Raw genomic sequence first — 22,474 nt, forward strand, 5'->3', positions numbered from 1 at the left:
AGGTACATTAACTTTATGTTGTTGTATAGTAGACAATCACAATTGTGAGTGCATACAGATATTCAGTAGGCTACATCAACACTGTGTGATAACCTACTGTTTTCTTATGTAGGCTAATTTTAAAAAAGTGTGTTGGACCCGAAATAAACAGTTAATTCCTCACATTAAAAACATGTGCCCCCAAATCATCCTCTTGCATAAACAACCATAAGAGACGGAGGAGTTCCCAAAATCATCCTCCATGTCTCCTTAGTGCGCAGCTCCCTGTGATTCTTTTCTCCTGCTGCTGCAGCTCGCGGCTGTTCAAACATTCGCGATCTCTCTCTCCTCACAGCGTCTCACCATCAAGAATGTCAGCCGTCTATGTCTAGGTTTTGTTTAAAGTCTGAATCTTTTCTCTTTAAGTCTGAGCCCGGTTATCAAGGAGACCATATAGGTATTTCTCAGTGTGAATATCCTTTGAGTAAAGTCAACATCTGAGTCTTCTGTCTCCGCGCTCGCCAATCTCGCGCACCGCGGACACGGGACTATCAACCGTTCGCAATCTCCACAGTGGGAATGGATACGGTGTCTTTGCTCTTTTTTTATTCGTGAATGGACCCCAAAATAGACAAGTCTGGTCGATTTATGTGTCTGTTTGCTTTGACCGTCTTTTTCAGTTCTTTGACTACGTTTACTTGGTGGTACTAGGTTGCAAACTTGTGTTTGGACAGCCAAAGAAGGTGAAATGATGGACAAAGACGGACTGGTTGTGCTGTTAGTTTTCTTAAATGTCTTCTTCGTCCACACGGATGCGTTCAGAAGAGATACCACAGAGAGACAGTCGAGATCCGAGGGTGGTTTCTGTCGGATCTTGCGGACGCAGACGCGGGGCGCTCGGAGAGAAGGACACAACGAGTTTCGCCTCAGAGTTGAAGGAGACCCAGAAACTTACCAACCCGGGAGCACTTACAGAGGTTAGAAGTCACAAAATGTGATTTTACTCCCAACTTAAAAGGCTTTTAATGCAAGCCTGCCCCAAAAACAGCATGTGTGGAGTTTGTAAATATTGATGCGTAAAGTCTTTAATGCATCTTCTGCAGGTAAACCAAGTTTGGCTGACACTATACTGAACAGTGTTTTATGTGGTGGTGAATATATGTGTGATTATTGAAAACGTTTAGAAAACCTGCTTTTTGCAGCATTATGTTTACCAAAGAGGACATTTGGATAGGGGAGAGTGGGATGTTGTTTAAACGTCTGTAACGTTGTGTTTGTGTGTGTGTTTGGTGTCTCAAATTTTGATTTAATATTCACATACTTGTCTTCTACAAATTAAAGTAGGTTACACATGTACAATGTATAACTTAACTGTGTAAATGTGTGTCAAGTATCAAGAGTCCAGTAGATACAACAAACACCATATACTGTAACACTAATAAAAACCATGATATTATGGGCATGCATTTATTGTGGAAATCACGTGTTAAAAAATCACTACTGTTTTATTTAAACATTTTAATTCCTATTCAAAACAACAAAATTCTATTATAAGTATAGAAATACATTAAACATAAGTAAGACAAGACAATCTGCTGATTCGGATGATGCCAATTCTGCAATTCAACACCCATTATTATGATTTTTAACCAAATTATAAAGACATGAAATTATACTTTCAGAATGTTTTTGTCTTTTAAATCCTTTGTTTTAACACACCTTACAACTTTTACTGTCACCTTAGGAGGATGATGGTCATTTATGGCCTAATTTCTAAACTGTTACAAACCTACCCAGTCTCCCCTACAAGTAAAGAACTGTTAGACAACATTGTGACTGATTTAAAAAACTATTTGCAGTATAACCTGGTGTACTGCATATTTTAATGTTTCCACAATAATTTCCCTGTCAGGATAAGTTTAATATTGGTTTCAACGTCAAAACGCTCTATAACCTGATATTTACTGCCATTTGGATTCATGTAAGTGGCCTTCATTAATCAGCAGATGCCTTTTTATGAGGGTTTTATGCACGGCGTGTTTGTACATGCATATGGATTCACTGCTCCATGTGAAAAGCACTCGCACATCCCACACACGCTTACACGCAAACGTACAGTACGTGCCAAATGCGAGAGCAGTTTGCGACTTGCCCTGGCACACTGTTGAGATCTGACCTACTGTTAAACTCATTTCTGGTACCTCTGACCTATATTTTGTTCTCTCTCTCTCCAGTCAGTTTGTATGCCTCCAGCCCATCTTACTTTCGTGGCTTTACCCTCATTGCTCTGAAAGAAGGAAGGGAGGGTGTCACTCCTGACGATTACGGCGGCACTTTCAAGGTGAGGGATTGCAGTGACCCTGTATAACTGCCTTGAACTGTGGCAATCAAAGATGACAGTCTAATTGCAGTCTCAGCAAAATGATTTGCAGTTTATGTCGGGTTGCATCTGCATGTCTGTATTTAGACGTGGTACGTTTTAGGAAGAAAACGATCATTAACCCTTTTACGCATGAAATATTAAATTATTAAAAAAACGCATTTGATTACAAAACAAGAATAAAATCTTTATTTTTCCCCCAAATATTTATGTATTTTTAAATAAATACGGTGCAATAGAGGATTTCAATTTCTGATGTCATAAATAAAAAATATTAACATAAAGAGGAAAGCACTATGGAATTAATGGTTGAATCACCCCTTAGATAAAGTCGGCATGAAACGAAAGGTGCAATAGTCTTTTCTTCCCTATTGTGAGTGACATATATCACTCACTGAGTTAAACAGCTTCTCAAACAAGAAAAAAAATGTGGGGCGGGGCTTGATTTTGTCCATTGAGAATTGATTGAATGGTTGTGGTTTGCTATTGGTTGTGATGTCATGTGAGTGACTGGTTATCCCGCCCTCGCGCGTTATTTTGATTTAAGATAATGACACATGAATTAAAAAAATTTAATGATGTGCACAGATAAATCATTTATAAATACTGCAATATTCCATAAAAAAACATGAATTGTTCATTTTGATTTCAAGGGAACTTTTTTGAAAATGGCTGTAGTGGATGTCATACATCAGAGGGTTAAAAGTGTGTTCACATCAGCAACATTTCTGTGAATTTTCATAGGCAAAAAGGTGCATTATCTATTGTCTATAGTGTTATGATGTATGAAGCACCACTCAAACAGAAGTCACTTTCTGTTTGTCATTGCAGCGAATCCTGTCTGACCATTTCGAAAAATTTATCGGGAAATCTCTTGCCCTCACACAAAATTTCCAGACGTGTGGATTCCTATTGAAATGACTGGATTTCACCCCCGGCAAAAATTTGCTTCCTAAATGTGACCATATACTGTTTTAAGGATTTCAAATCCATCTTTTGCCAGAGAGCAAATCTGAAGTTGACTCAGACATGTTGCTCTTCATTGGTAACGCACTGACCATCTTAAGGCCGTGTCCTCTCTGAAAGACAGGACCCCTATAATTTAGTGCTCTCTACATCAAGCCGCAGTGCTTCCCAAACTGAAGCAGGAAGGCTGTTAGCGCGGCATCTCTCCCCCTAGATCTCATTAACTGTGGTTGCCGCTCTACACTCCTTACTGCTGTGTTTTTCAGTGCTCAAATTGCCTGGCGGATGTTAGCAGACGTCCTCTGTTGAGGTCTTTAACTGGGGATTCTTTCGTCTTGACAGACTAAATTGAATGAACGAAAAAACACAATAAAGGCAACTACAAAAAGACAAAATGACAAAAAGCTGTGGTTTTGTCCTAAATGTTTATGAAGCAATGACATATAATGATGCTGGAGATGTTGAAAAGGAGAAATCTTTTTTAAATCTAGTTCAAAGAGTTTTTAGAAATGTGATCTTTCTATTCTTTTTGGTTTAATTCATTTTTGAGATTTGATTTTTCTATTGACTAAAAAGGTGCTTTCAACCACATTTTCTTGGTATTTTTGTTATTACATTTATTGTGAATCATGCATTTATCAATGATTATCATGAAGTGTTCTGAGTTACACCATTTGACCTGGCCTCTTAAAAAAAATTCTAAATAATTATAACACTTTGTTAATATATAGTGAAGCACAACGCTTTAATTATTTACATGCGTGTAGGTTACGTGCTTCTTCCAGCGGCTGCTTTCACAGTAAATGCTGCTCCACACGAACTCAGTCTCTGCATGTGCTGTTTGTTTGTGTTTTTGTAACATGCATTTGGGAAGGCTTATGCAGACTGACGTGCTTTGTGTGCCATAGTGAAATGTTGCACTGTTATCATTTACATGCATGGAGCGCGCCTCAGCAGCTTGGTTAACAAACCCCATCTCTGCATATGATATGAGTTTGGGTCGTTTATAAGGTTCATCTGGAAACGCAACGTGTGCCATTTTACCAGATGGAAATCATTTATAATCCAATGCCAATTGCCAACACAGGAGAACACATCAAAATGTTTCTAAATATGCAAATTGTGGTGCATTGCAATTTCAATATAAAAGTTTAAACCCTTGCTCTGAGTTTTGATGTCCACATGTCCTTGTCCAAGTAATTAACGTGGCTTTAGAATTTCTATCGTACAGAAGTGACCAAATATTAAAGATTAAGTTGTTTGTCCAATATTAAACGAGGATTTTTCTTCCTGCTAAAGTGCAACAACAACAATCACCAGGCGTTTGGCGCCCTCTGCAGGCATTTGTTATAATACATAATGTGCATAAGTTGATGAAGTTTATATATATATATAATAAATAAATGTTTATAATATATATATATATATATATATATATAAGTAATTTTAAAGGCCATTGTTCACTTAGGTCTATTTTATAATCAGATTATTACTCCATTTATCGTCAAAATAATCGACTGATTACTCCATTACCAAAATAATCGTTAGTGGCAGCCTTATGAAACAATTTATCTAGTCATTTATTTTGTTATTGAAGATTTCTTAAAAATAGTGTTAAAATATTGTCTCATTCACAGTATTGTGTATCGTCTTGTGAGCTAAGTGTAAATGTAATTTCCCAACCATAAAATTGTGGCCAGTGAAAATGATGATTGCCTAGTGACTTTAGAAAAGCACTTTCCACAGTGGTTGGTGAGCAAAAAACGTTTTAATTTAAAATGTACATCATTCAAGTTGTGTATTCCAGTCATAGCCTTTTTTTGAACTTCTAGATCAAAAATGAGCTTCATCTCAATTACCCTTATCTGTTTTTGAATATTTACATACAATAATATATTGTGTGATCTAATGTCTGAGAAAAACATTAACGTGTCCTCTGTAGTATAATGACACCATTTATAACATGAGAATCTATTTTTACTAGCCCAAGTTTAGCAGGGAGCTTGACCCATATATTAGGGTGCTGTTGTGTAATGTAAATTTTTCCCATTGAAAATGATTGCAAACACATTTGCTGGGTGAAATCTGTAAGAAGTTAATTCTACTTTACTTCAGTAATTTGATCAATGACCCTGACCATTATCTGCAGAATAAAATGTTTTTGTATGTTTTCTGTAATATGATTTGTAACATTTAGGTGTTTTAAATGTTACCTCATTCCTAGATGTTTGCTACCCATGTCTGCCTTTCAAAATATTCATATTCATCAATCATCTTGACAGTTCATAATATACAATTCTGTTGCATTTTTCAGGCAAACACAAATTGACAAACAACTCTCGGGCCAAACCGGCGTGGTTTAAATAAACATCGCGACATCTCGCCATTCGGAAGATGAAACATCCTCTATTCCTTCAGGAGACGTGGTTCTTCACTCAGGCCACGGGGTTCTGTGTGTGCGAGAGAGACAAACTGAAAAGAGGCAGAGTTTAAAAGAGCAAACAGAAAACGGCTTTCTCTGTCTCTCAGGAGCAGGGCCACACAGCCTCGCCAGGAGCCACAATTAAAACAAATGCCTATCCGCTGTTTCCTACAACTTTCCCCCAGCTGGTTCGCAGCATTTCTGAGACAGCCACTTAAAGCCCCCTTTTTTACCAAGGAAACAATGCACCCGGCTGCTTGGCCCGCATGGCCTCTTTTAAAATAAACACTAGGAGAGCTGCTGTTGAACAGTCCTGCAGCTCAAGCATGTCTTTACAAAGTTTAGCCTAGTTTCCCTATCAATTCAGAAGTTTCCGGTTCACTGTTTTGTTTTTCAGTCTGAACATGGTTGCGACAAGATTGCTTGAGATGACAAAAATTGCAGCTTTTACTTTGTGGTAATGAAGGATAGAACCAGAGGGTAATGTGTGCAGCTTTGGGGTTTGCTTGATAGTGTGTGTGTGTGTGTGTGTGTGTGTGTGTGTGTGTGTGTGTGTGTGTGTGTGTGTGTGTGTGTGTGTGTGTGTGTGTGTGTGTGTGAAAGAATGGGAAGTGGAAATGGGGAGAACGAGAGATAGAGTAAGAAAGAGGGAGGAAGAACTTAATGCCCCACGAGCATGGATTTTACTCTTCGATGGACATTTGGCAGCGATTTCGTTTTGAAACATGCAAACAAAATTGTACTTTTCCATCCCCAGTGGAATTTTCCATCACTAATGTGGTTTTACAAACAGTAGGAGCAATATATATCTGGAAGACTTTTCATGTACTTTTGTGTCTGTGTTTTTACTTATAGTATAGCAAAAGTATATATGACAGGTATTGAAGAGGGGAGAAAGAAGTCTTCCTTATTTTTTTATATTTATTTATTTATGGTATTTCATAGACCTGCATCCAATTTACTAACCTCTCGAAATCTAATTTAACCAGACGTTGTGAGTATTTAAATTTGCTGTCATTTTTTTAAGCATAAAACCATTCACCATTTTTTTTTTAAAATAAGGCTTATTATATCACTTCTTTTCACAAAACTCAGCTATATTTGCTTGCCACAATTAACTTTGCGCCATTACTGCCTGGGGAAAGCAATTAATTAAACAATTTGATTAAAAATGGATGTTTAAATTGCATTTTTAGTCATCACGGAAAAAGTAATTCATTTAATTATGATCAAATGACATAGAAGAGCGTTATAATCAGGCATATATTCAACATTTTAAAAAGCCAATTCATGTGCATGGATCTCAGTGGTGCATTTTTCTATTTTAAAAGTTGCCTCGTTCTTATTCAGAATGTTGCCTCATGGGTTAACATGAGCTGTAGGTTTGAGTAGCACAGAACCATCAATTACATATTTGTCTTCTGCACAAAAGATGTTGAACGAGCTGTCATGTACAGTTAGTCATCTTGGCCCACAGATGAAATTTGATCCTATAGTCATCCCTGAGCTCATTTACGGTACTAATCTGCTGTCTAGTTGGGAAACTGTTGCGTCATTAGTCTAAAAACCCCTGAAATCAATCAGACTCTTTCTGTTTTTGTTTTTAATCATCTTAGCTGCCAAAGGAGTAGCAACCTCCCCCCAAAAAACAAAATTCTAATGATTTGCTAATTCTCATGTGTGGTTTCATTGTTCTGTGTTCCACAGATAATCGATGAAAGTGACACGCAGTTCATGACTAACTGCCCCCCGGCTGTCACAGAGAGCATTCCCAGAAGACGAACAAGGACACAGGTGTTCTGGACAGCGCCACCTTCTGGCAGTGGCTGTGTCACTCTCAAGTGAGTTACCATTATCCTGGGCTTGGATAGTAATAAATAAGTAAGAATCCATTAAATTGGGCTGATAGACGAATGTCTGTAGTACTGAATTGATAAATTGTTGAATAAATTGAAAGGAAAACAGAGAAAACAGCGTACAGTCTGGGCCTTTGTGCCGAGTTTAGTGTCCAGAATACAATACTGATTCTAAGCACTTGTCTCATTTAGTCAGTGTTTTATCAGTCACCTTCTTGGAAAGTATTGAAAAAGGAAAACAAAGTATTTTTCGATCATATTTGAAGCTGAGTCAACAGAAATAAATTTAGGGCCATTGATCGAAGATGTGATTATGATTGATTGATGTTGGGCTGTTATTGTATCGCCCTTGAGAGTTCCCAACATCTATTGTAGGCTGCGGATCAAAGACGATTATGAAAATTAAGAACGTTTTAAAGTTTTTACGTATTCTGAGCTTTCAAACAACATCCTTGAGTTTCCTTTGCATACAGCAAGCTTGGAAGCACACATGGTCTTCAACCAAACAAAATATGAATGATCTGTCAGTGTTGTGGTGTCAGTGTTTCCACTCCACCCCCTCATGCTTTCATTCTATATTTGTATTTTTATCTCTCTTTCACCCAATCCTTTTGAGGTCATAAACAACTTTAAGTGCGTTTGATGCATTAAAGACATCTGAAAGTCTCTCTCTCGCTTTAGCTGTTAATGGTGCGATGCATTAAAGGGTTAGTTCGCCCATTTAAGACATGAAGTTGTATGGAATCCTTACCAGCACTATAGTGCATACACGCTGACCCACTCTGTAGTCACCTCCCTGGTCAGAGTTCTGGCCGCTGGAAGTTTTTCAAGAAAGTACTCCCGGTTTGTTTCCGGGGCCTCAAAACTGTGCGTTTTTACGTGAAAAAATTATTTGCGTTTCAAAGCTTGAATAATTTAACACAAAAAAACACGCCGGTCAAAATTCATACCTCAGTTTTAATCGGCACTATTTTCTTTCCATTTCAATCAATCCGTGCTGCTGTCAACGTCAACAGTGCGCATGTTCCGATCAGCTGTTGATTGCGCGACTCGCTGACAACATGTCTGACTGCGAAACTTCTGATGATGAAACCAATTTTAGCACAATGTCAGACGGAACAGATGAGGATGAAAGTAATTTTAGCACAACGCCAAAGGGATACCTTTATGAACCGGAGTATACCGATGCCGAGCTTGAACAGATGGAGATAGAACGGGAAGAGAGAGAGCGAGAGGACAGAGATGAAGTTGTCCAAGTTGATGCTGGGCCCACAGCTGTAGCAAGAGCCAGGGTGAACGACAAATGGTGAGCACTGCACACACGATAATCCTTGATTCTGGATATTTTAGCTCCCGCAGAGTAGCCGATGGCAACCAGCCAAAGCTGTCTCGTAGCTATATCCGAAACAGGAAAACGATAGAATCTGAACGGTTATCCCGGCACATTCTTGTGGTCACAGCCTGGAAATTTACAAGTTCGCACCATCGTTCATTTTCTACTTTTTACGTAGTTTCGTAATCGATTGTGTAAACACTATGGAACAGCTGATCGGAACGTGCGCACTGTTGACGTTGACAGCAGCGCGGATTGATAGAAATTGAAAGAAAATAGGCGTGTTTTGACGGGCGTGTTTTTTGTGTGTTAAATTAATCAAGCTTTGAAACGCAAATAATTTTTTCACGTAAAAACGTACAGTTTTGAGGCCCCGGAAACTAACCGGGAGTTCTTTCTTGAAAAACTTCCAGCGGCCAGAACTCTGACCAGGGAGGTGACTACAGAGTGGGTCAGTGTGAATGCACTATAGTGCTGGTAAGGATTCCATACAACTACATGTCTTAAATGGGCGAACTAACCCTTTAATGGTGCATTTATGCATTTTTTCACATTATGGTTGCCTACCCTCAAAAAGCTTTCCAACAACTATGACTTTCTAGAAGTCTCTCTATGCCACTCTGACCTGTTGCCACCTGGTCTGAACCAGTGAGGTCTATAATACCTGGAGAAAGCCACCCATTAGGTCATGGACACTCAATCAAACATTAGTTTCGGAGCCAATCACATGAGTCCTTAAAGGGCTTCAAATATAGTAAATGGAAACTCGAACTCAAAAGAGTTTTGTTCTCGCATGTCATGCAAGCAGGTTTGAGGTTTCGCAAGAACCGATGAATGTTGTTCTCGCTTGTCATCCAAGCACGTTTGAGGTTTCGCAAGAACCCGTGAGGTTTGTTCTTGCACATCAAGCAATTACGCCGTGTGATCGTGTCTCTTCAGCAGACTTTGATTAAACCGTTCGAATCATATGGATTACTTTTACAATGTCTTTATGAACTTTTTGAACAGTTTTCAAAGTTTTGGTGGAATGGACTTTCAATGCAGGGACCGAAGTAACTAATAAAAAATATCTTCATTTCAAATATCTTCATTCGAAGATAAGTCTTATGGGTTTGTAATGACGTGAGGATCAGTAATTGAAAACTTTACATTTTTGGATGAACTTGCAACACAATCTCATGGCTATTTGTAACTATATTACGTTTTGTTGAATTGGTGGTTAATTCGTATGAAGTTGTACAACCTCATTCGTAGGTTTTCATACAATCAGTCACTGTTATGTTTAGCAGGATCATGCTTACTTTTTCTAAAAAAATTACATTTAAATACCCTCACAATGTTTCAACTGGTTTGCAGGTGCTTTCTGAATAAAAAAGATTTCCATTTAAAATAATGCATGCAAAAGTCATACAACTGCTTAAGTGAGCCCCCAAATGTGTTTTTACTTGAGTAAGGCAAACTTTAATATGCTTGTGTTGTAATTGTGAAATTAAATTGATGCAGAGACAATTAAAACCTTCTCAGTGGGAGTATTAATGAGTTATCGTCCTCCTGGCAGTTATCTTGTTCTCCTCTTTCTGTCACGTACTCATTCATTCCTTTTGTCCTGTCTCTCTCTCCCTGTCCTGTCTTCTGTCCATTTTTTTTTTTTTACTTCTTAAAAACGATCTTTCCTCCACCTCACTCAGAACCCACATCACCTACCAAGGTCTCATTTGCGTCCTTTTATACTAACTCAAGGAAACATTATTGTCATTTTTAATTTATCCATCTGTCCTTTTAGGACAGGGATGTCTGTTTTTTTCTTATAAACATTTTCTGGGATACATCTGCTGTGCCTATGTGGTGGATCTGCTGTCACTTCTCCTTGGCATGTCAGAACCGTGGAGACATTGCACCTTGTAGCACCGGGCCGAATGCCAGATCTCAGGCTCGAAGCACAACTGGCAACGGCGGCAAATGAACATCAAATAAAAGTGCAATTACTTCTGGAATCCCTCCAGCACTTTTCTAGTGAAATGTCAAACAGACCGGGGATTGGAAGGAAGTTTTGATCTGGATTTTGTTTCCTTTGATTCTTTGGTGCGATCAAGCTGTGGAAGGCAGATAAGATGCAGCATTTGTGATGGTTTTGTTGACAAGCTTTGGGACTCTGGAGATAAATGACTTTCAGGTGTTCAAATGAGATGATCAATACCAAATAACAACAGAGAGAATGTCTTAAGAAGTTTTGAGAAGAATGGATCAAGTCTTGAGCTGTCACACTTTGTTGACCTCTGTTGAGACACTTTCACACCAAACATGAATATTCGTATTTGGTGTTGCAAAAGCACTGAAACTTTTACATCCCATATTAGAGTAGAATCCTAAAAATACCTCTAACTAAAATGTTTGTAGTTCATGAATGAACCCTTTTAAATACAGACATAGCCTGTGATTAGCGAGTTGTCACATAGATATTCTACAACCACCCATACTTTTTCTCTATAAGAGACAATTTATTGCCATCAATATTGTTTTGTGTCTTTTTTGCACGTATTTCTACATCTGCTTCCTCAATCAACTTTTTCAAAACTGCTTTTTACATTTTGTTCCCTTTTTATCAAGTACCTTTTTAAATAAATAAAAACAATTAATACAAATTATTTTATTTATTTATTTATTTATTTATTAATTTAATTAATTAAAGGTCCAGTAAGCGATTTCTGAGAGTCATTGTTGAACACAGTTGATATTTGAATTCAACCCAAACAAACTCATCGCTTTCTTCATTGCTCCATCCCCAAAATGCACGATCACGCAATGCAAGAGTGGATGTCTCTTTATCATAGCATAAGTGAAACAAAAAAAACGTAAAGCTTTGTGAAAAATAAAACGAACGACAAGGAAGAACAAAGAATGTATATACAGTACACTATACAAGCAATCATTGTTAGTCGCCAGCAGCACACACTCAAAACCAATTGTATTCACGAATGGAGCATAAACAATGCAACCTCTGCGTCCGTTTGCAGGCCTTCCCGCTTAGCTCTCTCCAGAATTGTAAAGCTTTTCTAATAATAACGCAAGTCCTATAGCTCTTTCCTGATCCTAATCCTTTTTCCACTGATATTCCTCTAACCTTTTCTCTTTTGTAATTTCTCTCAGCCATCTCTCTTTCATCAGTCTTTTATCTTCAAATCTCCCACTTGCTCACTCTCTCTCCTGCCCTATCATGAGTGTATATGCCCCCTACTGCTGAATGGCTACAAGTGTGTTGTGGTGCTCGGTCCAATCCACTCGCAGCATTTTTTTTAGAAATTGCTTACTGCACCTTTAATGAATAAATAACATTATGTATTTATTATTATTATAAACACACTTAATTTAATTGTAGTTAATGCGTTAATGTATCCTTTTTAAGATTAAAAATGTGTAAATCAGTTTTAACAAATTCAATCATACTTCAAAAACATAATTGTATAAAAAAAATTTGTACAATAATTCAATATAAAAAGATTATTTTTGCTACCCCCCTCCGCCCCAAAAAATCTTATTTGTTGGTGATTCACTTTTCACATCATTTGTTTTTCAAGGATTTGACTTTTTCTTTTTCTTTTTCTAGACATAAGGCACTACTCAGCTACAATTATTTAATTTCACTTCAGTAATGCAAATACATGTTATGATTTGGACCCACTTATTTATTTTTGCTACTAACCTCACAACAAAATTAGTTGGCAATTAATTTTCTTTCGCATCGCTTTTACTGTGAAAAAGCCTTGAAGCGGAACAGCATTCAAACAATCTTTCTATGTCAAAATGGTTGTTACTCAATTTCTCAAAAAGCACTTTGCAAAGCCCAAATGAGCCCAGAATCCATCATATTGGACACATCTTCACATTTTGATAAGGCCAGCACCAGATTTTCTTGTAAACCACCTACATAAAACATGTGGGATTATTCTCAGGGGAGCCTAGCATTATGGACAGTTCTACCACATGTCATATCCTTGACTGACAGCAACGGCAATAGGCTCTAGTGGGACCTTCACCGACTCTTGCTTTTTTTTAACATTTGCTTTTTCTCTGACTCTTGTTAAACATATTGACATCAGTAGATGTCTCTATATTCATTTTAAAAGCTGAACTGTTTAAAGCATTCAGCATGCTGACTGAGATCATTGAAATATGCTCTCAGATAGTAGCATTTGTTAAAAGATGCATCGCCTGTTCCCACTACAATACAATTTTGAATGCGATAATGGTGGTACAGTAAATGTAAAACACACATAACTATATCTACAAGACAGATAAAAGGCACCAAAAGTTGGGTGAACATTTTAATGTTTTCATTACAGGGCCAGTGTTGTGCAGCGAAAAATCATTTTCTTCCAAGATGAGGGCTCGCTTACCAAAAGACTGTGCGAGAAAGGTAATTTCTGGGTTTCTCATGCACATCCCTACGATAACATTTTTACATCTAAAGAATCTGTTTTTTCCACTCCTGACATGCTCAGTGAACATACCTTTTTTCCCCTTTCATCTGTTTTTGATGATCTAAATAAACTATGCACTGTAAATAGTTGTTTATGCATGCCGTGTCAATTTGTGCATTTTCAAAAATGTTATTGAGTGTGTATAAGATGGTGGTTAGATGCACATGTGCATTGTTGGGTGACATGAAAGTTAAATATAACTATCTTCTTATGAATGGTTTTGCAGATCCAGTTGAGACTACTGAAAAACCCATTCAAGAATGCTGTGCTTGTGGAACAGCCAAGTATAGAGTCACTTTCTATGGAAACTGGTCTGAGAAGGTGCATCCTAAAGACTACCCAAGTAAGAACAAGCCATTTGTGACATATTATATTACCATAAAACATTATTAGACCCTCTAAGTGTTGTGTGAGGTAAATTGTGTCAGGTACTGACATTAAAACACGGTACCTTACCCTGTATTGCATAATGGAATTTGACAATATTACAGGTTAAATTTGTAATTTATGTATATTCAAACATTGTTGTTTTCTAATTTTGATACCACACTGATTTTACAGTGCAATGTGCATTGCAGAAAGAGTGGGCAGAGGTGGGCAGCAATATCTCTTTCCCACAGCTTAAGCTCTCAGGGCTGGTTTGCTAATATAGCAGTCAGCAGGAGAGCTGGTTCTGTTACCTATGTGTGTGGCAGCAATGATCCAATCTGTTATTTACTGTCTGGCAAGCAGGCGAGACGATTGCCTGGGCTGCGATACTTTGTGAGATAAGAGATGCTGGGCAGATGTTGTCACAGAGCGCACTGCCACTAGTTAATAGGTCTGTGGAAACAGACATTGATGTATGCGGTAGGCTCTTTAAAGAGAGAGAAGTGTAGAAGCTTAGATGTGTTAAGATATACGCTAGAGAACAATATAAGTTACTTCAAAAGAGCAATTAACTGGTAGGCTATGTTGGATTTAGCATTGTATAAATCTCCAGCTCGAAAGATCAATTATTTGCTCACTGTTATTTCTGCCCCAAAGGACGTGCTAATCATTGGTCGGCTCTCATTGGTGCTTCTCACTCAAGAAGCTACGTGTTGTGGGAGTACGGAGGTTTTGCCAGTGAAGGAGTCAAGCAAGTGGCTGAATATGGATCACCCGTCAAAATGGAGGAGGAGATTCGACAAAAGGTAGGCCTTCCGGCTTAGTGCAACAAGCTTAGATTTCAGGATCATTCAGATTAACTTTAACTTTAACTTAAAAGCTAATGTTGAAGTAATCGCTTGATTTTCTGACCAAGATTTGTCTTTTTCTTGGGATTATCAGCTTATTTTCTTATTGTCATTTAAACAGCAGAGATTGACTTTTAAAGTTCTTTGTTGGCCAGGATCAGGTTCATTACATTTTCTCAAGACGCTGTTTGTTTAGGATTATTTTAAACATTGTAAAACTAGCCAAAAGAGTTGAATCTGAATGAATGAAGTAAATGAGTGTTTTTGAACATTTTTTTTTGAGCAAACAAATCAGTGTTTTTGAACTAACCTTTCAAATCGTTCTCTTTCACTTCCACTAACTCTGAAATGTTTTGTTCACTGAAGTCTCTCCAATGTGGAGTGCATGAGTGCTTTGGTTGCTTGATAAAAGTTGACCCTAGTCGATAAAATGGAGGAAACACTAATAAATCTGTTGTATTGCCTTTAGTGGAGAAAGAGCTTATTGGGCTTAAAAGCTATTTTTTTGTCTTTTTTACAAATTTGTTGACATGCAAAGTTTAATAAGAGCAAAATAAGACTTGTTTTGGTCATGAATGTCTCAGTGATTCAGTGACTCATAATAGACAAAAAGGCATTTATGTCAGACTAATGATGTAATCCATAGAAGTAATGAATCTTATTGGTGAATTTAATCAAAAGATTTGAGTCTCTAGGATGAATCAAGATGCCCTTGCTGAATTTTCTCATCTATAATAATTGATATGAAGTTTTGTCAGCACCCACAAAATCAAATTCCATTAGCTGACTTATTGCTTTCACTCTATCAAAAGTTGCTTGGCACTCATTTTATGTTTCTGAAGTTTTACACGCACTCACGGTGTTGGAAATAACATGTCAAAGGTTGATCAGTTAACGGAGGGTTCTGCCTAGCATCTTAATTAAACACATTAGTCAGTATCAGCTAATCTTCACATTGCTATAATTTAATGTTAATTTCTGCCTCTTGAAAGACACGTTAACAATTGCATGCAGTCTGAGACGGAAGGTCATTTAGCAGCTTTGTAGGAAGGTGTGTGCAGTATAATTCAGTGTTAACACGACAGGCTTCCTCATGAGGATTTTAAAGGTCGCCTGGGAAAGGTTCATACCCTACATGTTCCCATTTGTCTTTTACACAATGCACTGGGAATTGCAGTGCAAATCTTGACACATCTCAGAATGATGGATCTCAGAATGATGAACACAGATTTTTTTCTGCTTCACACACATGCAAATACGGCAGACATTATGTTTTGGACAAATTAATTTCTAATTAAGCGTTGGGTTAGCCCGTGTGTGTGTGTGTGTGTGTGTGTGTGTGTGTGTGTGTGTGTGTGTGTGTGTGTGTGTGTGTGTGTGTGTGTGTGTGTGTGTGTGTGTGTGTGTGAGATAAAATAATTATAAATAAATGTATATAATAAATTATTAGTATTACAAAATAAAAGGCAATTATTCTTTATTTATACACAGATTGTTTTATGAATAAATATTATATACAACCATATTTTGGGGACAAAATTGTACTCAAAAGTGAGCTAAACCTGACAAAAACTCCTTTGGAGGACATAATTTGTAGAAATGGCATAAAAATAAAGTAAATACAGTTTGTTTGTTTGATTTATTTCTTTTTTTATTGTAAAAATGCTGAAAGGTTCCGGTTAGGTTATAGTATTTATAATTAGGTGCATATTAAAACAATATAAGTCTATATAATCTCCCTATTTAGATAGCTAAGTAAACATATGTGTGTATAAACAATATATATGATATTTTTCTAAATCAAGTATTTTTCTAAATACACTTCTGCAGCATAGCAATATCAAAATGAGAAATATGATTCGCTTCTCAGTAGGCCATAAGATATCTTATCGTTTTTCATTTTTCACATGTATCTGGAAGATGTTTTTTTTTTTTGATTGTCTTGGAACATGGTTGACGAATTTATCCACAAATATTTATTGATTCATACTACAGGCACTTTCAGGCTGTCAACATTTGATTCGTTTGGCATTGCAAACAAGTACATTGTCAAAAAGTCCTGTCTACACAGTTCTCAAACCAGAAAATTCACAAACTTTAAACAAGTTACAACAATGAAAAATCAATATTAAAAATACAAAGACACATAGTGCAAAACACAATACAAAAGTGCAGTACACAAAGCCACCTTCCAATAGAGCTACTTTTTTTCTTGATGCTGTCGAGTGTCTATCATATTTCAAAATTTATTTAGTTTTCTTCTATCTTGTCCATTTATTTTACAGCTCTTTTGTGCTTTCAGGGCTTTTTCCACATGCTTGATCTCAGTTCTGATACTGTTGGTTGGTTTTACCTGACATGTCATTAATCTTTGAGACAGTGCGGACACTTTGTAACCCTAGTGAGGGGGAATCTGTCACATGGGCCTATTGAACTGATATGCTTTGCAGCTCTGTTTGTTACTTAGTTCTTCATCTTTTAATTAATATTTTTTAATTTTGCCATCATTCACTTACCCTCATATTGATCCAAACCCTTGAAAAAAAATTTGTGAGAAATTCAGATGATTAGTACAATGTTCATGCTGCTGTTACATGCATGTATCAGCGAATGGTGAGTAGAGGCTGTCAAGCTACAAAATCACCATAAAAGTCTCTTTTTCACTTCTTTTATTATACTTTTATGGTACTTCATGATAGCCAGTGGTCACCATTTACTTTTATTGAAACATAAAGAGCATTAAAGACATTTATTTTTTTATTTTTGGGTGCACTATTCGCAGTATACTTCTGATAATTGTAAAGCTTTTAGCATAAAATGGTATTTCAGACTTTTTTAGTGGTAAATTTTCCCTGCTATACACACTAAAGGAAGCAACCTCCAGAAATATTGCAGCGCTACGAACATCCTACTGTAAAATCAGTCATCAAAGCCTTTTACAAAAAACATCACAGTCATTTACTGTCATTTTTGGCAGACATAATTTCACCATTAGGCACATTGCTTTCGGGAATGCAATCGCAGAACATTCTCAGCAGAAAAGAGCTGTGCGGATAAATTTTCAGTCATAGATCACGTTACTGCGGCTGAGTCTCTTCTGAATTCAAAATGCGACGCTAGACAGGAGCACAGTAATAAATACGTATTCAACACCATTGCAGAGAAGCTCACTAGCTTTCTTTTGTAAGTATGGACTAGCACACTCTCTCTGTTTTTTATTGAAATCTCAAAGCCTGACCTTAAAATGTGGGGAAAATAATCCTATAACGAGCTAACGCTTATAATAGGATAAAACAAAACAATTTGCATTATGCCAGACATATCGCTCTAGTGATACATTATACTATTATCTTGTTTACGACTGTTTGCTCAATGGCTGTACCTTTTAAAACTTCAGGTACTTTAGTATCACAAAGTCAAAAGGTCTTTTAAAAGCTGTAATTTTCTTTCCCGTAGCTAGTGCATGGACAGAGATGTAATCTTTTCTGGTCTTTTTTTATTGCCAGGCTGTGGAATTCAAATCATCTTTTTCCCTCTTTTTTTTTATGATGATTAAAATATGTAATTTTCATCTCTCCCAGAGTCCCATGGTAAGTTTTGACCTTGAGCTTATGGTCCACATTTCCACAGACACCTTTAACTTGGAATAAAAAATTGGAATAGCATTATAACATGCTTCAGTTAGTTAATGAGATAGACGTCATGATTACAGAGGTGTCATAAAACTGACTCTAGGAAGGTCAGACGTTTTTTTCACGATGCAAGATCTCAGACATCAGCAAACACAGTAAGTCAGGAGGTTCTGAGGCAATTTCTTAACATTTGTTGTTCCAACTTAGCTGTTATGTCATTATGAATATTATTATCATCTTATCTTGGTGATGATATATTTATCCCACAATCTATCAAAAGCACAGTGTGAGGCAAATGGGAAGTGAATGAAATGTGCTTTGGAATGAAGCAGGACAGGATGCTTAATGCTTTTGGAGCACTACGATGTATATACAACGGTGAAATTTTCATTTGTACTAACAGTATGGGTGCTCTCGATTTACATGCTAAATAGGCCCTGAGAATCTTTATTGTGTTTGCTTGTTCCTCTTAGCAATCTCAATTAATTGGGGTCTGTATGTGGTAATTTGTGGTAAACATTGCAGCATTGATATGAATTTTAGTTTTTGCTGACCCACTGAACATGATGTGCCTCTTCCCTTGTGTTAATTGTCAAGCTAAAGCTGCTAAGCATCTTTAGTCAGAACTTGTCTTCGGTCTATATCCCTGTGATATACAGTGCTGCTGCCAAAACACTGCATTTCAGTTGTGAATCTATCATTGAGTAGTTTAACATAATTTAAACCTTTACTTTTTGTGTAAATTATGTGCCACTTTAGTGTCACCAAAGTGGATCATAGTTTAATCATAATATACACTACCGTTCAAAGGTTTTTGGATCAGTAGGATTTTTGTAATTAAATGTTTTTGAATGAAGCCTCTAATGCTCTCTATTGTAATATATTTTAAAATGTAATTTATTCCTGTGATGCAGAGCTGAATTTTCTGATCATTACTCCAGTCTTCAGTGTCATATGATCCTACAGATTATTCTAATATGTTGATTTGCTGCTAAAGAAACATTTATTGTTATTATCAATGTTGAAAACAAATATGATGCTTAATTATTTATGAAAACCATTATATATTTTTCAGGAGTCTATGATGAATAGAAAGTTTAACACAACAGCATTTATTTGAAATAGAAATCTTTTCTCAATAAATGCCTTTACTGTCACATTTGATCCAGTTAATACATCCTCTGTGAATTTCTTTTAAAACAAAATCTTACTGACCCCAAATGTATGTATGTAAATGTGTGAGCATGTAAGTTTAATTGCATATATATATATATATATATATATATATATATATGTATGTATCATTCATTTTAATTGCATATGTATCATAGTTGTTTGTGCATATTAAGCTGGAATGGAGAAAGCATTTTAACATTGAAAAAATTACACCATTCAGCTTCAGCTAATTCATTCATTTGATGCTAATTCTTAATAAAGACACTATATTTTTCTCTTATTGAGTTCCACAAAAAAGAACTGCAACTGATTTGCATTTTTTTGAAAGTGTTCAAGACAGCAATTTAGAATTTTGAACGTATGCACATTGTGTTAGCCTGAGATAAGTTTCTAGCACAGAAACCCTCAGTTACTCATTAGCATTGCAAGTCATCAACAAAACAACAAATTTCTACCATTGCGGTGTTCAAAAGCAATTAACAATGAAGTCAGTCCCCATGGAAACTATATTTAGGGTAGACAGACTAATTTTTGCTTATTTCTGTGATTTAACATCTCATTTCTCTCTTGGATGTGTCCTGCCAGATCCAACAGAAGACCACTTTAGAGTAAAAAGCACCAAAGGGACCGTAAAGAGTCAGTTTTGGCTCTCCGTTTTGTGCCTGTCTCCATCTCAAGCTGCGATGACAACATTCCTAATGCCTAATTCCCGCAGGCTGAGCTTGTGGGGCTTTGGATGGAATCCATCGGATTCTTCCACACCGTCCCGAAACTTCTGCTTGCTGGGCCCATTGTCCGTTCTAGCCCGACCTGGCCCTGCAGACGGCCGCACTGTTTAGAAAGATATTTCAGTGCTCTAGCTGAGAACAATTGTCTTGTTTCAGCCGACTGGCAGGTTTCAGGTTGCCTGTCAGCTTTGCTTTGGATGCTGCACGGAGACATTGGCGTATGAAAAAACAAAGCTAATGCTTCTTCTGGCGGTGGTTCCAATAGGCATTACTGATGTAAAAAAAAAGAACAATGAGGTTGTGCAAATTGTTTCAAGGCCTTTTGGTAGCAGATATGCCACTCAGTGAGCAAGTTCTTTAATGTGTGTTTAGTGCTCGAGAACACCGTAATAATCAGCTAGAGTAGCAGCCCTACAATTTGTTCCCAACTCTTGTGTTGTTTTTTGCATCTAGCTGAGAAAGAAGAATTGGGCTTGTAGTAGCTAATGGGAACGAATGTGTCTCAACGAACACATACAGCTCAAGGTACCCAGTCCTCACAGTATAGAAGAGCTGTGGGGCCAAACAACAGTTTCCTTGGAACTTTTATCGTTTGCAATTTCTCCAAATCGTCCTTCAGAACATGACGGCATGTTCGACGTCAAATCGTTATTTTCATAAAGTAGGCTATTGATACACACCAGTTGTTTTTATAACCCTAGTATTCTGAGGGTTTCGGAGCTTAAAGTTGGGACATTGGCTGTGCAAGCACAAAATTAACCCTCTATTGTGCACACAACTTCAGTCACCTCCTCGTTAGTGTGTGTGTGTGGCACCCTACATAAGCACTGCTGTCCATAGGTGCCCAGCTCATGTGTTCCTGTAATCCTTTGGATCATGACGGAATGTGAAACATCTGGGATGGACTTTGCTGTGATAGCAGGGACTCAAAGCCTAAGATCACCATACAAAGCTCTGTGTTGTGGCTTAGGGTTGGCACTGAGTCTTCCAAGCACCCCCAGGTGTTTTCAAAGCTCCTCTTCTAATCCTGAGAACCTCCAACGCTCGTTCCCAACAACCTCCCTGAAAACACCTATCAGTGTTGGGCGAATTTTTTTTATATATGAACAAGTAGCAGTGAAATAGCATATTTTAAATGTTTATGAAATATCCAGTCCTCAAATTTGATGCACAAGTGGAGTGTTATTGGACACAGTTCAGCAAGTGTTTGTGCAATCTGTGCATCACTGGAGAGGATTTTTTCACTTTATGAGTGAGTCATTGATTTATTAATTCAACTGTTTTAGTTTTAAGTATGCTGATTCTTTCAGAAACAAATCAAGTGCCTGTCTTCAAGAATGAGTCATTGAATCATTTATTCATTTATTCTGATGTGTTCAAAAACACAAATTATTTCAGACACTAAACTGCAGTACTGTGCGTTGCTTCTGGATAAGTGCAATCATTAAATTGCTTTGGCTTTGTGTGTATTTTTTAGTAAAATGTATTTACAATATATAAAATAAACAATGTATTCATTAAATAATTAAAATCTATTATAAAGTATTATTTTAATGACTTATGACTCTAATGATTTAATGAATATTTTTATTTTATTTTATATTTGGGGACTCGGATCTTTGAATAATTTTTGGGGGGTAAAAAGATTCGCGAAATAATGAAGCATCTGAACAAACTGATTCACTAAGATTAATCAGACCTCCTAGAACTAGCTATAACTCATTAAAACATTTTTTTTTCATTGAGTAAACCGATTCATACTGTATGAGACTTCATATTAGAATACGAAAAAATAATTATTATTCTTTGATTTTGTCCAGTTAGAGACCTCTGAAGCATTTTGTGTTAATAGAGTTGTTTCTGTATATGTAATTAACAGTGACACACTCTGGATGTAGAGGTCAATGGAGCGGGGCTGATTGGGTGTATTACATGGATATGGAGCTGTGCTTTCTTTGACAGCGATGTGATACCTTGCTAAGGCTCAGGAAAAGATTATCCCTTGAGCCACTCCTGGTGGCTGCATGTATAGATGAAATTTGACTTTACTAATTTCCTGTGTAAATTAAAGAATGAACAAGAGAGAGAAAGAAAGATGATTGTGTGATATAGATAGAGACACTGAATCCAGTTTATTATTACCAGGTGATAATTAAGTCCAACCTTCAAATAAAATGAGGAGCGATAGAGATGTCAAGTGAACTAATGGCAAGGGTAAAAAGTAGTGCAGTACAGTTTCTAGAACCTCCTTTCCAACAGTGCAAAATGTTAAAGATTTTGTTAGCATATTTAGTTGTTTCCAGGTGA

At 36.9% G+C, this 22,474-nt stretch overlaps 1 protein-coding gene across 1 annotated transcript in view; it reads left to right on the plus strand.

Annotated features, from left to right (window-relative positions):
* Positions 1-217: 217 nt before the first annotated feature.
* The window catches only part of spon1b (spondin 1b), an 80,147-nt gene continuing 57,890 nt past the window's right edge, over positions 218-22,474 (plus strand). The window contains exons 1-6 of the mRNA XM_077210540.1: positions 218-956; positions 2,214-2,320; positions 7,455-7,588; positions 13,277-13,350; positions 13,641-13,757; positions 14,441-14,589. Coding sequence (XP_077066655.1) covers positions 728-956; positions 2,214-2,320; positions 7,455-7,588; positions 13,277-13,350; positions 13,641-13,757; positions 14,441-14,589 — 810 coding nt within the window. The 5' untranslated portion in view covers positions 218-727. The remainder of the gene's footprint in view (positions 957-2,213; positions 2,321-7,454; positions 7,589-13,276; positions 13,351-13,640; positions 13,758-14,440; positions 14,590-22,474) is intronic.

This window comes from Siphateles boraxobius, unplaced genomic scaffold (assembly GCF_051911475.1).
Source record: "Siphateles boraxobius isolate OS27281-9 unplaced genomic scaffold, OSU_SipBor_1 65, whole genome shotgun sequence".
Lineage (NCBI taxonomy): Eukaryota > Metazoa > Chordata > Actinopteri > Cypriniformes > Leuciscidae > Siphateles > Siphateles boraxobius.